The 13,849-nt window shown below is 37.9% G+C and overlaps 1 protein-coding gene across 1 annotated transcript in view; it reads left to right on the top strand.

Moving 5' to 3' along the window:
• COBL (cordon-bleu WH2 repeat protein) overlaps positions 1 to 13,831 on the top strand; it is a 74,820-nt gene extending 60,989 nt beyond the window's left edge. The window contains exons 14-16 of the mRNA XM_032235891.1: positions 532 to 651; positions 9,915 to 10,163; positions 12,308 to 13,831. Of these exons, the coding sequence (XP_032091782.1) occupies positions 532 to 651; positions 9,915 to 10,163; positions 12,308 to 12,328 (390 nt within the window). The 3' untranslated portion in view covers positions 12,329 to 13,831. The remainder of the gene's footprint in view (positions 1 to 531; positions 652 to 9,914; positions 10,164 to 12,307) is intronic.
• Positions 13,832 to 13,849: the final 18 nt, after the last annotated feature.

Below are 13,849 nucleotides of genomic sequence, written 5' to 3'. Positions count from 1 at the left end.
TATGTATATGTATATGTATATGTATATGTGTGTATATATATATATATATATATATATATATATATATATATATATATATATATATATATATATATATATATATATATATGAATATATACTAATATATATAACTATTAAATTTATAGTTTTATAGTAATAGAATAGAACAGAACAGAATTCTTTATTGGCCAAGTGTGATTAGACACAAGGAATTTGTCTTTGGTGCATATGCTCTCAGTTTACATAAAGAAAAAAATAAAATATATTCATCAAGAGTCATAAGATACAATACTTAGTGATAGTCATAGGATACTAAAAAGCAATAAAACATACTAAGAAACAAAAAGTATTTTATTATAGTATTTTGCATATTATATTATAGTATTTTGCAAAGCTGCTTTTATACATATATCAGTATATTCAGGTCAGATAAAGGCCAAAATTAGGTAAGTCAAAAAAATAATCAGATATTACTCATGTTTCCAAATTTTAAGTTTAAAAAAAATAAATATATGTTTTATTATATGTCAGATTTCACACAGTGCTGTAAGTGGAAGTCCGAAAGAGTCAAAGTTCATGGAAACAGAGGCTGAGCGTTCAGCTCTTTTGGCATCTATTAGAGGGCACAGTGGAGTCTCAGTATTAAGAAAGGTAATTCTAATTGCACTGCTATATTTGTAATTTAACAAGATGTAATTAAAAATCCATTCTAATTTGAAATCCTAACTCTGGTCTTAAACATTTGCTTTAAAATTATCCAAGGAAGGTTGAAGGGATCTCCAACTAACATTCTGGTAAATCTGTCGGGTCAAAGCAGAAGGTACTAAATGACTAAAGATTGTCCTCATCTAGCAAAAATAGTTTGTTCACTTTTAAATCTGCAAGTAGAATCAACAAAATATTTAAACTATTGCAATATAGCAGTTGTAGTAAATTTTAATGCATTTCACTTCACTTTCATTGGTTTTTGTATTTTTGCTGCTAGCTTCATGTAGGTTTGGAGCTTTTTTTAATTTATAATAGTTTGGTACAGCCCTTTGGATTTGAATAGAAAAATTGCTTACATAGTGTTTGTTAGCAACAACTTTTTGGAATTATGGTGCAGCCACAAACAGTGGCTGTAAGATTGAGGGAAAAGATACAGCTGCTTTAAGGAATTGTTTGTAGATACTGTATATGTGGTTATGTTTTCAGTAGTCCCATGTAGCAGCACTGCTCCATGAATATTTTGATGCTCAGTGGCCTTCTGGGTGCAATTCTGAGTTCAGGATTTCACCTATAAAACCTGCATAGCATATTTGAGGAACTGCCCATCTACTTTGGTTTCTGCTCTACCCCACCAGGTAGAGCAGGTAAAGCATGTTCTGAGTCCCTGCCATTAAACAACATAATGTTGGGGGAGCCAGAATTGCCCTTCTCTGTGGCAGCGCTTGCCTTATAAAGTAGAATTTATCGGAGATCAGCATAGTCCCAACTCTGTTATCCCTTTGTAAAATATTCTGTAACTCCCCCAGCTGTTGCATCAGATAGTTAAGTGAGCTCTGCTGGTTAATGTTGCTTAATACTGGTTTTTAAATAAGATGGATTGTGTTTATGGCCTTGAGCATAGAAGTTGTTAAATTGTCTTGTTTGCCTTGTCACTTTCACAAAATAGGTGGTCTTATCAATTGTTTAAATAAATAAATTGTAGTTTCCAAGTCGTATTCAGAGGTGGTCCCAATAATCCCCAGAGGTTATAGATGCATGATTAACATTCACTAGAACCAGATCCATAAATAGTCACATCTGACAACTCAGCTGTAACTGGGCAAACATTGTTTTTCAGCCTCCTGTTCCAGTAGTAGATAAGATGAGATATTTTAGAAAAAAAAAAGCTTTATCTATATCTGTCATCCTACTCAGCTAAGGAGGTCCTCACAAGAATTAAATATAGTAGTATACTGGATAAGGTATAAACTTAGATTAAGCTTCTCAATCACCAAATATAGTTAATTTGCAAAATATCTCTATATTCAAAAGACTACTAAAAGTAATACTTGAATAGTTAGCATGATAGTCTGAGAGACGTAGCTTCTGGGTTTTTTTTCTGGTTCTCATCCTTCTATATACATAATGACAATAGAATAGAAATGGAAAGCAGGATACCAGCTGATCCCCGCCCTATTTTGAACAATGAAGAATACATTCTAATGTGTGGGGATTACATTCTAGTGCATTACTCAGATTACTCAAGATAATATTGATGGCATTTCACCCAAAACCAATGGAAGATCTCTCAGCAGATTTGTGTTAAATAAAAAGGAAGAAAAGGTTGTCTCTGGGGATTCCATACTGGAGTGGTGAAAGACAGGCTCTCTTGTCTCCAACAATCAACCCAGCCAAGCCAACCACTGAATCAACCAAGCCAAGATAGAATGGAAAGTTTATAAGCTCTGTAAACTTCCACTTCCTGCTGAGGCTTGACTTTCGGAGACCAATCCCCCACTGTAGGGAGGAGGAACCCATTAGGTGGTTCCACCCCAGGCGCCTTATGGACCCTCTGGGCTTTCAGATGGCGCTTGGTGTTATACCTGATACTCTCGTCCACAGTCCGGTGGAGGCCTTGGTCTCTGCTTGGAACTCAGCGGCGTCGGAGGCTCTTAACCGGATTGCGCCTTTACAGCCTCTTTGAGGTTGCGGATCCAGGAGGGTTCCTTGGTTTACTTGAGGAACTCCGGAAGATGAAACACCAAAAGAGACGCCTAGAATGCCGCTGGAGGACCAGTAAGTCTGAGTCAGACCAAGCACTGTTGAAAACCTGCATCAGAGCTTACCTCCTGGCAATTCGGACAACAAAAAATACATACTATGCCGCTCTGATTGCTTCCGCTGAGTCACACCCAGCTGCCTTGTTCAGGATAACCCGCTCCCTCTTGAAAGGGAGAGATGCGGGCAACCCTTTACAAGGTAGAGCTGAGGAATTTGTCCAATTTCTCGCAGATAAAGTTGCTCGGCTTCGGACAGACCTGGACTCCAATTGCTCAGAGCCAGCCGAGGTACCGGGGGAGGGTCTTGAGCGGAATTTATGGATTCATTTTCAACTTGTCACACCTGAGGAAGTGGACAAGGCCATGGGAGTAGTGAGTGCCTCCACTTGCGTGCTCCTGGCTGGTTGCTAACAGCAGGGAGGTGACACGGGGGTGGATCCAGGCAATTGTTACCACCTCTCTTCGGGAGGGGACCTTTCCGCCCCTCTTAAAGGTGGTGGTGGTGAGACCCCTCCCGAAGAAGCCATCTTTGGATCCAGCCATTTTAAGTAACTACCGTCCAGTCTCCAACTTCCCCTTCGTTGGGAAGGTTGTTGAGAAAGTGGTGGCCTCTCAGCTCCAGCGGTCCTTGGATGAAACCGATTATCTAGATTCCTTTCAGTGTGGATTCATGCCTGGCTACAGCACAGAAACCACTTTGGTTGCGCTGATCGATGATCTCTGGAGAGCCAGGGACAGGGGCCATTCCTCTGTCCTAGTGCTCCTTGACCTCTCAGCGGCCTTCGATACCATCGACCATGGTATCCTTCTGCGGCGGTTGCAGGAGGTGGGAGTGGGAGGCACCATTCTTCGGTGGTTCTCCTCCTACCTCTTGCAGTCGGTGTTGGTTTGAGGACAGAGGTCGACCCCTAGGCCCCTTAAGTGTGGGGTGCCGCAGGGTTCGGTCCTGTCCCCCCTCCTGTTTAACATCTACATGAAGCCACTGGGTGAGATCATTCGGCGGCACGGAATAAAATACCACCAATATGCAGACGATACATAGCTGTATCTGTCAGCTCCGTGCCAACTCAGTGAAGTGGTTGACGCGATGTGTCAGTGTCTGGAGGATGTTAGGGTCTGGATGGGTGTGAACAAGCTTGTATTCAATCCCGACATGACTGAGTGGCTTGTGTTTTTCCCTCCCAATAATTGGCCTTGTATTCCAACTCTCAGGCTAGGGGATGAAATTATACGCCCCTCAGACAGGGTTCGCAATTTGGGAACCCTCCTGGATCTACAGCTGACTTTAGAGCACCATTTGTCAGCTGTGACCAGGGGGACATTTGGCCAGGTTCACCTGGTGCACCAATTGCGTCCCTACATGAACCGGGAGGCACTCAGAACAGTCACTCAAGCCCTTGTGACCTCAAGACTGGACTACTGTAATGCGCTCTACATGGGGTAGCCATTGAAGAGCATCTGGAGACTTCAGCTTGTCCAGAATGCAGCCACGCGAGCGATTGTGGGTGTACCTCGGTTTCAAGGTGCTAGTCGTTACTTTTAAAGCCCTACATGGTATCGTACCTGGGTACCTGAGAGACCGCCTTCTACCAATTACCTCCCTACGACCAATTAGATCCCACAGATTAGGCCTCCTCCGGATTCCATCAACTTGCCAGTGTCGACTGTTGACCCCCCAGGGGAGGGCCTTCTCTGTGGCTGCTCTGGCCCTCTGGAACGATCACCCCATGGAGATTCGGACCCTCACCACCCTGGCTGTTCCAGCAGGCCTGGGGCTGATGAGTTCCCAGCCCCACTCAAATGGTTATGGCTGTTGAGAAGTTTTTAATTTGTTTCTTTGTACTTGTTTTGTCTTCTTTGTTTTTTGTACTCCCCCTTTCCCTATTTGGTTTGTTATCGTTCCAGAGGGCCCCGAGTCCCCTTGGGGAATAGGGCGGCATACATGTTTAATAAAATAAAATCAAAATCAAATATGTGCCATCATGCTAGTTTCATCTGGAGTCTCTTTATTTCTTTTACTTAGAGATATTGAGTTAGACTGAGCATTTATAACCTCAATTTTCAGGGTTTCCAATGCTGCTTAAGTTATTTTTCTCTCTAAGATTTCCTTCCATGGAATCCTTCCCAAGATGTTCTGTTTATTGAAATCATCTGTCTTGAGATCTAAGACACTCGTTTGACTTTGTTCTATTGCTTGTGTCTCCATTATGTTGAATTCCAGTACGATATGGACATTCTCCCTTAAAGTTCCTACAACTTCAACCTTCTCTATCATTTTATCTTTGTTAGTAAGGATTCAGTCCAGTATAGCTGGCGTACTAGTTCCCTACTATAGTTTTGGGTGATAAAGTTGTCTGTTGGTTTCATCAGGGACCTGTTTGATTTTTCAGTTGCTGCACAGTTTGTCTTCCACTTTATGTCAGGGTACTTAATATCCTCCATTACTAGTATAGTATACTTTTGTACTCCTTAGGTTTGCAAAAAGTTCATTTATTTCCTATTTAGTTGGGTGATTTCCTTTTAAATGCGTTCAAAAACATTTTCATCCTTGAAAATCCTTGTTTTACTATTTTTATTATTTCTGATTCTGCATATTATTCTTTCCAGAATGGGTGTATTAGTTTCAAATATCCTCGTCATGTTGGATTTGATCTGTAATAATAATAATAATAATAATAATAACAACAACAACAACAACAACAACAACAACAACAACAACAACAACTCCGCCGTTGCCAGTCCCAAGCCCGGATGAGAAAGGAGGAAGGTTGGGGTCAGGTTGGCATCTGGTCCCGTAAAAAAAACCCCGCCAACCCATACAATATGGTGAAAAAAACAAATAAGAATTCCATACCGCATCGGTCGTCACGCGGGTTAACAAGGGCCGCGGCGGATGTTGGGGTCCCTGGACATCCGTCGACAAGTGGGCTACAAGTGGACCAGCCAACAAAACGACAAAAATATAGTGCAGATGAAAACCGTGCCATAATGGCCTGTTACTACAACTCAGAGCCAGAAAAAAGAGGCTATTTAAAGCGAATGTATGAATTATGGAAACAACAATATCCAGATTCAAATGTTAGTAAACAACGACTAGCAGATCAAAGGCGATTTATTATACGGAATAAAGTGTTTAGTGAAGTTGAACATGAGGAAATTCAGGCAAATTGCAAAACCCAAAAAACAATATCACAAGCGGAAATAACTGATATTCAAGACACAACTAAAGACATTATAGTAGAACTCCCAGAAGAAGCTCTCGGTGAGGAAATAACACCACCACCACTAGAACCAGTTATCACTGAACCAACTGATGAACTAACTCAAAAACAAAAAGAATTGAAGGATAAGATCATGGAACATTTTCTGCTTAATGAGGAAAGGCAACGTTTACCATCACTAAAAACTGTGCCTAAGAAAATTTTGGCCCCTATCATGAAACTGGTTAATGCAGTGTTTTCAACAATTGAACCGGGATCCATCTTGGAAACAAACCAGTTAATGTACAGCGCAGCTGTAATAGTCACTAATGAACTAGGCATTAAAATTAAAGTACATAGTCACACAACAGAAAAAGCATCAAAGCCAAAATGGAAAATCCGTTTAGAACAAAAAATCAAAAAATTAAGGGCAGATGCTAGTAACTTAAAGAACATGCATGAGCAACGGCTTAAAAACAACAAAATCATAGATCGGCTAATCAGGAGATATAGATTGGATACAAGAAACATCAATGAAGCTGTAGAGATTGTAAAACAGCGGATAACAGCAACAGCTAGAAAAATTGAAAGATATGAGGCACGAATCATCCAATATAAACAAAATCAGCAATTTCGATCAGGCCAACGGCGTTTTTATCAAAGTCTTAATGTAAATGGTGACACCAAAAGTGAAAAACCAGAAAAACAGGCCACAGTTGAATTCTGGAAAGAATTGTGGGAAAATGCAAAGGACTACAACAAGGAAGCAAAGTGGATACATGACTTTGAGAAAAGCATTGGCAACAAACAAATGCAAGTATTAGAAATAACAACTGAGATGGTCAAAAATCGAGTTAAAAAGGTAAAGAATTGGACATCACCTGGAAAGGACCAATTACATGGTTTCTGGCTCAAATATCTGACCAGTTTACATGCAATATTGGCCAGGCAACTGAATGAAATTTTACAAAAGGGCCAAATTGATGAATGGTTGACAACTGGAAAAACATACTTGATTCAGAAAGATGCAACTAAAGGAACAACACCTGAAAACTACAGACCAATAACATGCTTGCCAGCAATCTTCAAATTACTCACAGGCATTATTGCAGATAACATGATGGATTATTTGGAAACAAACAACATCTTGCCAGTAGAGCAAAAAGGCAACAAAAGAAGGAGCAGGGGCACCAAAGATCAGCTTCTAATTGATAAAATGATATTAGAAAATTGTAAGAACAGAAAAACGAACTTGAATATGGTCTGGATTGATTACAAAAAGGCATTTGACTCACTGCCACATAGTTGGATCATAAAATGCTTAGAAACAACTGGCATTAGCAAAAATATTACATCCTTTACTGAAAAGGCGATGAAACAATGGAGAACTGAGTTGGCAGTAGGGAATGAGATCTACGGAATGGTTAATATCAAGCGAGGAATTTTCCAGGGTGATTCACTTTCACCTCTTCTCTTCATCATCGCAATGATCCCACTATCAGTAATCTTAAAAAAAATGAAATTAGGCTACCAAACAGCCAAAGAAGCTGAAAAAATTTCACATTTATTATATATGGATGATTTGAAACTCTATGGAAAGTCAGAAATAGAAATCCAATCATTGACAAACACAGTCCGAGTATTCAGCACCGATATTTCAATGCAGTTTGGCATGGAAAAATGCGCCACTGTATCCATAAAAAGGGGCAAAATCACTGCATGTGAGGGAATTGAAATGCCCAATGGCCAATTAATTAAATGCAAAGAAAATGAAGCCTAGAAATACTTAGGCATTCTGCAGTTGGATAACATCAAGCATGGAGAAGTAAAAACTATTGTCAGGCGAGAGTACACCAACAGAGTTAGGAAAATTTTAAAATCTAAATTGAATGGTGGAAATACAATCAAGGCCATAAATACCTGGGCAATACCAGTTATAAGATACACAGCTGGTATAGTTAACTGGACACAAGCTGATTTGGACCTTTTGGACCGAAAAACCAGGAAACTAATGACAATGCACTACAGTTTACATCCACGTGGTGATACTGATAGACTATATCTGCCCCGAAAATCAGGTGGCAGAGGATTATTACAAGTGAAGCAAACAGTTGAAGAAGAAAAACATGCACTGGCTGATTATTTAAAAGAAAGTCAAGAACATCTATTAATCGAAGTAAAGAACAAAAATCTACTGAAGGCCCAACAGACGAAACAAGAATACAGAAAAGATGTGATAAAATCAAGAATGGAGAGTTGGCTGAACAAAGCACTGCATGGCCAATTTCTGGAAAAAATAAAAGATAAAGTGGACAGTGAACAAACTTGGTTATGGTTAACAACAGGTACATTAAAGAAAGAAACAGAGTCACTAATCCTGGCTGCGCAAGAACAAGCTATCCGCACAAATGCCATTAAGGCCAAAATCGAAAAATCCTCTGATGATGCCAAATGCAGACTTTGTAAAGAAGCTGATGAAACTGTTGATCACATACTCAGCTGCTGTAAAAAAATCGCGCAGACTGATTATAAATTGCGGCACAATTCAGTAGCACAAATGATCCATTGGAATTTGTGCAAAAATTATAATATTAAAACAGCAACAAACTGGTGGGAACATCAGCCTGAAAAAGTCACCGAAAATCAGATGGTCAAGGTCTTGTGGGATTTCCGTATACAAACCGACAAAATACTGGCGCATAATACACCAGACATCACACTGGTTGAGAAAAATAAGGTCACAATCATAGACATCGCAATACCAGGTGATAGCAGGGTCGCCGAGAAGGAACATGAAAAAATCGCAAGATACCAGGACTTAAAAATCGAAATTCAACGACTATGGCACAAACCAGCAGTGATAATTCCAGTGGTAATTGGCACACTGGGTGCTATTCCAAAAGCACTGGAATTACATTTAAAACAGTTAAAAATTGACAAAATCACCATCAGTCAAATGCAAAAAGCCGCACTGCTTGGATCTGCACGCATATTACGAAAATACGTTACGACGTCCTAGGCCCCTGGGTGGGGCCTGACTAGTAACCAATGCCAAATCCGGCGAAACAACTGGCCGCTGTGATACAATTGTATAATAATAATAATAATAATAAAAGATCATTATTTCTTGTTTCAATTACTGTGTATTTGCGATGGGTAAGCACCATTTCTTCTAGTAGCTATGCATGTTGGTTGATTGCTCAGCCAACAGTCCTGAGTTCTGTAGCCCATTTTTCACCAGATGTCCAGGAATTCCAACATCTAGCATGGTCCTTGTTAATCCATGCAACAATTGAGCTGGTGTGGATTTCTATAACTTACACCTCACTATATTTTTTATAGGGGAGACACATCATATGAAGTGCTAGTACCATTTTATACTGTAGTATTAAGACCATACTTGAATATTGTGCCTAGTTTTGGACACCTTGGTACCAAAAAAAAAAATGTTGACACTCTAGAAAGAGTGCAGAGAAATGTATTCTAAAAAAGATATTTAGAGCTCTGGAGGCTAAAGCATACAATTAATAGTGGTAGGAATCTAAGACTGCATTGGCTCTTTGGCAAGAGCAACACACTGCTGGCTCAGACATATGTGATTGTCCGCTAGGATATCTAGATCCCTCCACAATTACTGCCATTGAGCCAAGTACCATTTATTCTATAAAGCATTGATTACTTTTAATTTAGCCTAGTGGCCAGCTAACCATTTTTCCTTCCTGTGTGAAAAATAATAATAGAATAATAATAAAGCTTGAATTTTCACATCAAAACTAATTCCTTAATTGTGATTGTCAGTCCTTTTGGAAGATATGAAAAAACAGGAACAGATGTTCAGTCGTAAAAATAAAATTTGATAGAAGTTTAATAATTGAAAATTCAGATTCATATTAAACTGCCTTATATCAAATTGTTGCTATTTGTGTATCTCTTCTGTGAACATTTTTTTTAATTTTCTAATTTGTAGGTTTCTTCATTTGCTTCTGCTGAGTTGCAGAGATTCCGAAATGCAGAAGAAGTTTTGAAGAATAAGAGCAACTCTACAAAAGAACAACAATATGGTCCTCCACCACCACCTCCTTTGCCATTATCTCATGCACAGTTGAGAATGAAAAAAACCCATTCTCTTCCAAGAATGACAGACAGCCCAGGGAATTCAAGGCAGGCCTTAATGGAAGCAATCCGCTCAGGAGCTGGGAAAGCACATTTAAGAAAGGTAAAAAAAAAGTATTTGTAGGAAGGATATTTATATGAGAGGAGAAATGGTAGGGTAAAAGTGTGTTCCAATTCTTAAGCACCCCAAAAAGTTGATTAGATGAGTAGCAGCTGTAACCTGAATTGTTGTGGTAAGATTTTTCATACATTTTTCTAACTCTGTAAAAAGCCTGTCAGGAAAATTGACTGAAACACAAAAATACAGTTACCATATTTTTCAGAGTATAAGACACACCTTTTTCTCCCAAAAAAGAGGATGAAAATTTGGGTGTGTCTTATACACCGAATGTAGCTCCACCAGAGGCCAAAAACACGAGGCATGGAGGCAGTGATGGTCTGTGGCAATCCCTGCTGCCTGGAACAACTGATTGGGGGTATTCTGGCAGTCCAATCCATCCGCCAATCAGCTGTGCTGAATCAGGCTGCAATAAGTGCTGAAGCTGACCTGGCTGGTCAGAGTTTGCAGCAGCAATCACATTCAGAAAGCACAGTAACTGATTCAGCAGGATTCAAAACAATAATAATAATATACAATACATTACCAAAAGCAGGGTGTCCAAGGGAGCAGTAAATACAAGCAAAACACAAACAGTTTCACTTTCAGTTCTGGCTAAGCCAAGCTCTTTCCTGTTTCCTTGTTGCTCGCAAAGCAAATTTCAGAGTCCAAATAGCCCTCATTGGCTGATTTAGTTGCTATGCCTATTCATTGATTGATCTTGTTACCATGTGTCAGCTGAATACCATGGATGCTGGTAAGCAGAGGCAGAATTTTTTTTTCTTATTTTCCTCCCTAAAAACTAAGATGTATTTTATACTTCAAAAATGCAGTATATTAGGCTTCCATATTCTTATACCAGTTGAAGCAGCTCTTACAAATTAGGTGCTATAGCTAGTAGATCTTTTTATGACAGGAAAGTGAGTGTAAGTTATATGTTAGAGCAGTTCAGTTACCATCTCTTTTAGTGAAAAGACTGATGGTAGAATCATATCCTCTTCATTAAAGGAACATATCAAGCATCATCTCTCCTCCTGCTTCTGACTTGCAATAAGTCCAAAAGAAGTGTTATTACTTCTCCACAGAATAGTTTGACACAGAAGGTATAACATTTAAACATATTATTTGTGTGAAATCACCTTGACAGATTTGCTTTCAGATACAGTTGTAAAACTGTATGTGCATAACTTACATATCATGGCATATATAAGATTTGAGAAGTGAATCCCTAAATCCTTTATAGGTTTGGAAAAAATTTCTCAAGACCTAGAAAGCTCAAGTTTGAAACCTACTGCTAAAGAGACTAAAGTACTGGAATTGTTGGATCAGTAAGTCTCACGCAGACTCATACAGGAAAATATTGAAAGGCATCATTAACAATGCCTGTAATAGGGTTAGTAGAAACAATTTGATATCTCTTGATATCAATGAATTTCCTAGTATATTTGAAGTATACCTTAAGTACATCAACACAGATAAGTATGTTTGTATTGTTATGTGTGTTTTCACAAACAATGGAATTTTTTCATCTCGGGCTGCAAGCCTATAAATATGGCAGTCTAATCTGCTTGGAGAATAACTCATAAAAATACACCTTTCAGGCCATTTTGTAAGGAAATATGCATAGCATAAAGTTATCTAGAAAAACAAAATAGTGATATGGAAATGATAGCATTAAAATAAGTAAAGTCAGAAAGCAATTTCCCAAAACAAGGCACTATCCAAATCAATAATCTTTTATACATTTAGTCTCAGAATTTATATCAAATATGATGCCTGAAAAATTACTTAAAAATGTAAGAATATTGCAGCAAAGGAAAGTTTTTCTTTCTGCTCCATTTAATCTTCTTCACTGTTGAAAAGAAACCTTTGAACACCTTGTCCATAGATGGCAGAAAAGTATCTTGGATCTGAAGGCAGAACATTTTTCCTTGGCATTAAGTTGGGGCAGAAGATCCCAGACTTCCAGTTGTTCCAGAAAAATGCAATCAATTGGAAGAAACAATTAAAATTTTATTTCATATGTATAAATATTAGAAGGCTTTTCTAGATACATATGTACATTCAGAAGGAATCTAGGAAAAGACTATAAAAGAATCTCATTTGAAAAATGCATAACAAGCTATTAATATATGCTTATTTTATTTCAGGTGCCTCTGTGTGAAAATTAGATGCACCTGTCGTTCAACTCTGAAGCATTGTGATAGATTAAAATGGTCATCCCTAATAGAAAGAATGAAAATCTCTCCCCAGTTTGTTTACAAGCAACATTAAATATCTATGTAGTCCTCTAGATTCAGTTTATGTGCCAAGGGTCTAGGAACAACCTATTTTCAGAATTATATCAAGCCAAAATAGCAAGTTACCAAATTCATGAACTTGGAATGAATAGTCACTGAGAACACTTTTTAGTTCTTTAAGACTATTTAAATATATTTATGGAGAAAGTTGATTACCTTTATAGATGTACCTGAAACACATCCCTCTTTTTTTCATTAAGTGAATTTAAACCATCTAGCTGTTCCAAACCATTTATTTTTATTTTCAAATATAAAAATATTTACAATATTGCAGGTGATTCTTTTGCAGCTTCAAGATCTTACAAAAGGAACAAAGGCCAAATTTCACACATTCTCTTTTTGGTGGTTTTTCTTGTTTGTTTGTTTGTTTTTTGTATATGTTCTTTTTTACTATTGGGATTAAAGGAAAAATGGGTCCCTTATTCTTTGTTGTGACTTAAGTCACCTGTTTCATCTCTAAAAAGAATCTGAAACCCTTCCCTAAAGCAAGTTTGGGTTCATTTATTTTGGAATGAGACTTTCAACATACTACACAAGCCTGATGTAACCCATGAGCCAAGAGTTTACACAATTCTGCAATAAATGCTTTAAAATAAACTAAAAAGTGATTATGGTAGAAAATGAATAGCTTAGAATGCCATATGTTGAAATTGCCACTTTTTAGTTAATTAAGTTGCAATATTTGAGCTATGCAACTTATTATTATCAAAATAGAGAAGAATCTATTTGATAGACTACTTTAGGGACATGAAATAGTAATATCTACAAATTTGCTAAACTGGGATGAAAAATAATGCTCACCTATTGTGTCAGAGTCTACTAACAGCAATTTCTGCAAGCATGTCTATTGTATTTAATGAGAACATGGCAGTGCCCTTTCACAATTCCCAACAGTATGACTCGCAAAATGAGAATATGTTGGTGAATAATGCTCCAATTAAGAAATCTAATCTGTTGCTACCCAGATGGTTTATGGTTCAAAATAGTCAAAATAGTCCTGACTAGGTTAATCTAGATATGTTACAACTACTCCATTCCCTTAACATGTTTCAGTGATACGGGAAAAAAAACTGATCATGTATAACTTGAGGAAATCTGCCATTAAATAAAATTAATGTATGAATGATTTTTGTTTTTCATGGTATTGAAGATAATGAACTATGTTCATTGTATTAAGTTTAATAATTATGATGATAGTGCACATGGGAAGCACTGGTTTTTCAGTGTATATTACTGCTAGATTACATAATCTTGCTCTTCTTTCGAAGTGCTACTGCTCATCTGCAGTGACTACATGTAATATACTGTAAAATATTAATTTAATTTAGTGCCACGAATGAAACAATCACAAAACATATGTGATGTTGGCTTCAATTTTGGATTTGGATTTTC

Source organism: Thamnophis elegans, chromosome Z (genome assembly GCF_009769535.1).
Source record: "Thamnophis elegans isolate rThaEle1 chromosome Z, rThaEle1.pri, whole genome shotgun sequence".
Classification (NCBI taxonomy): domain Eukaryota; kingdom Metazoa; phylum Chordata; class Lepidosauria; order Squamata; family Colubridae; genus Thamnophis; species Thamnophis elegans.
The sequence above is the reverse complement of the archived record's forward strand: the minus strand, read 5'-3'. Positions and strand labels throughout refer to the sequence as shown.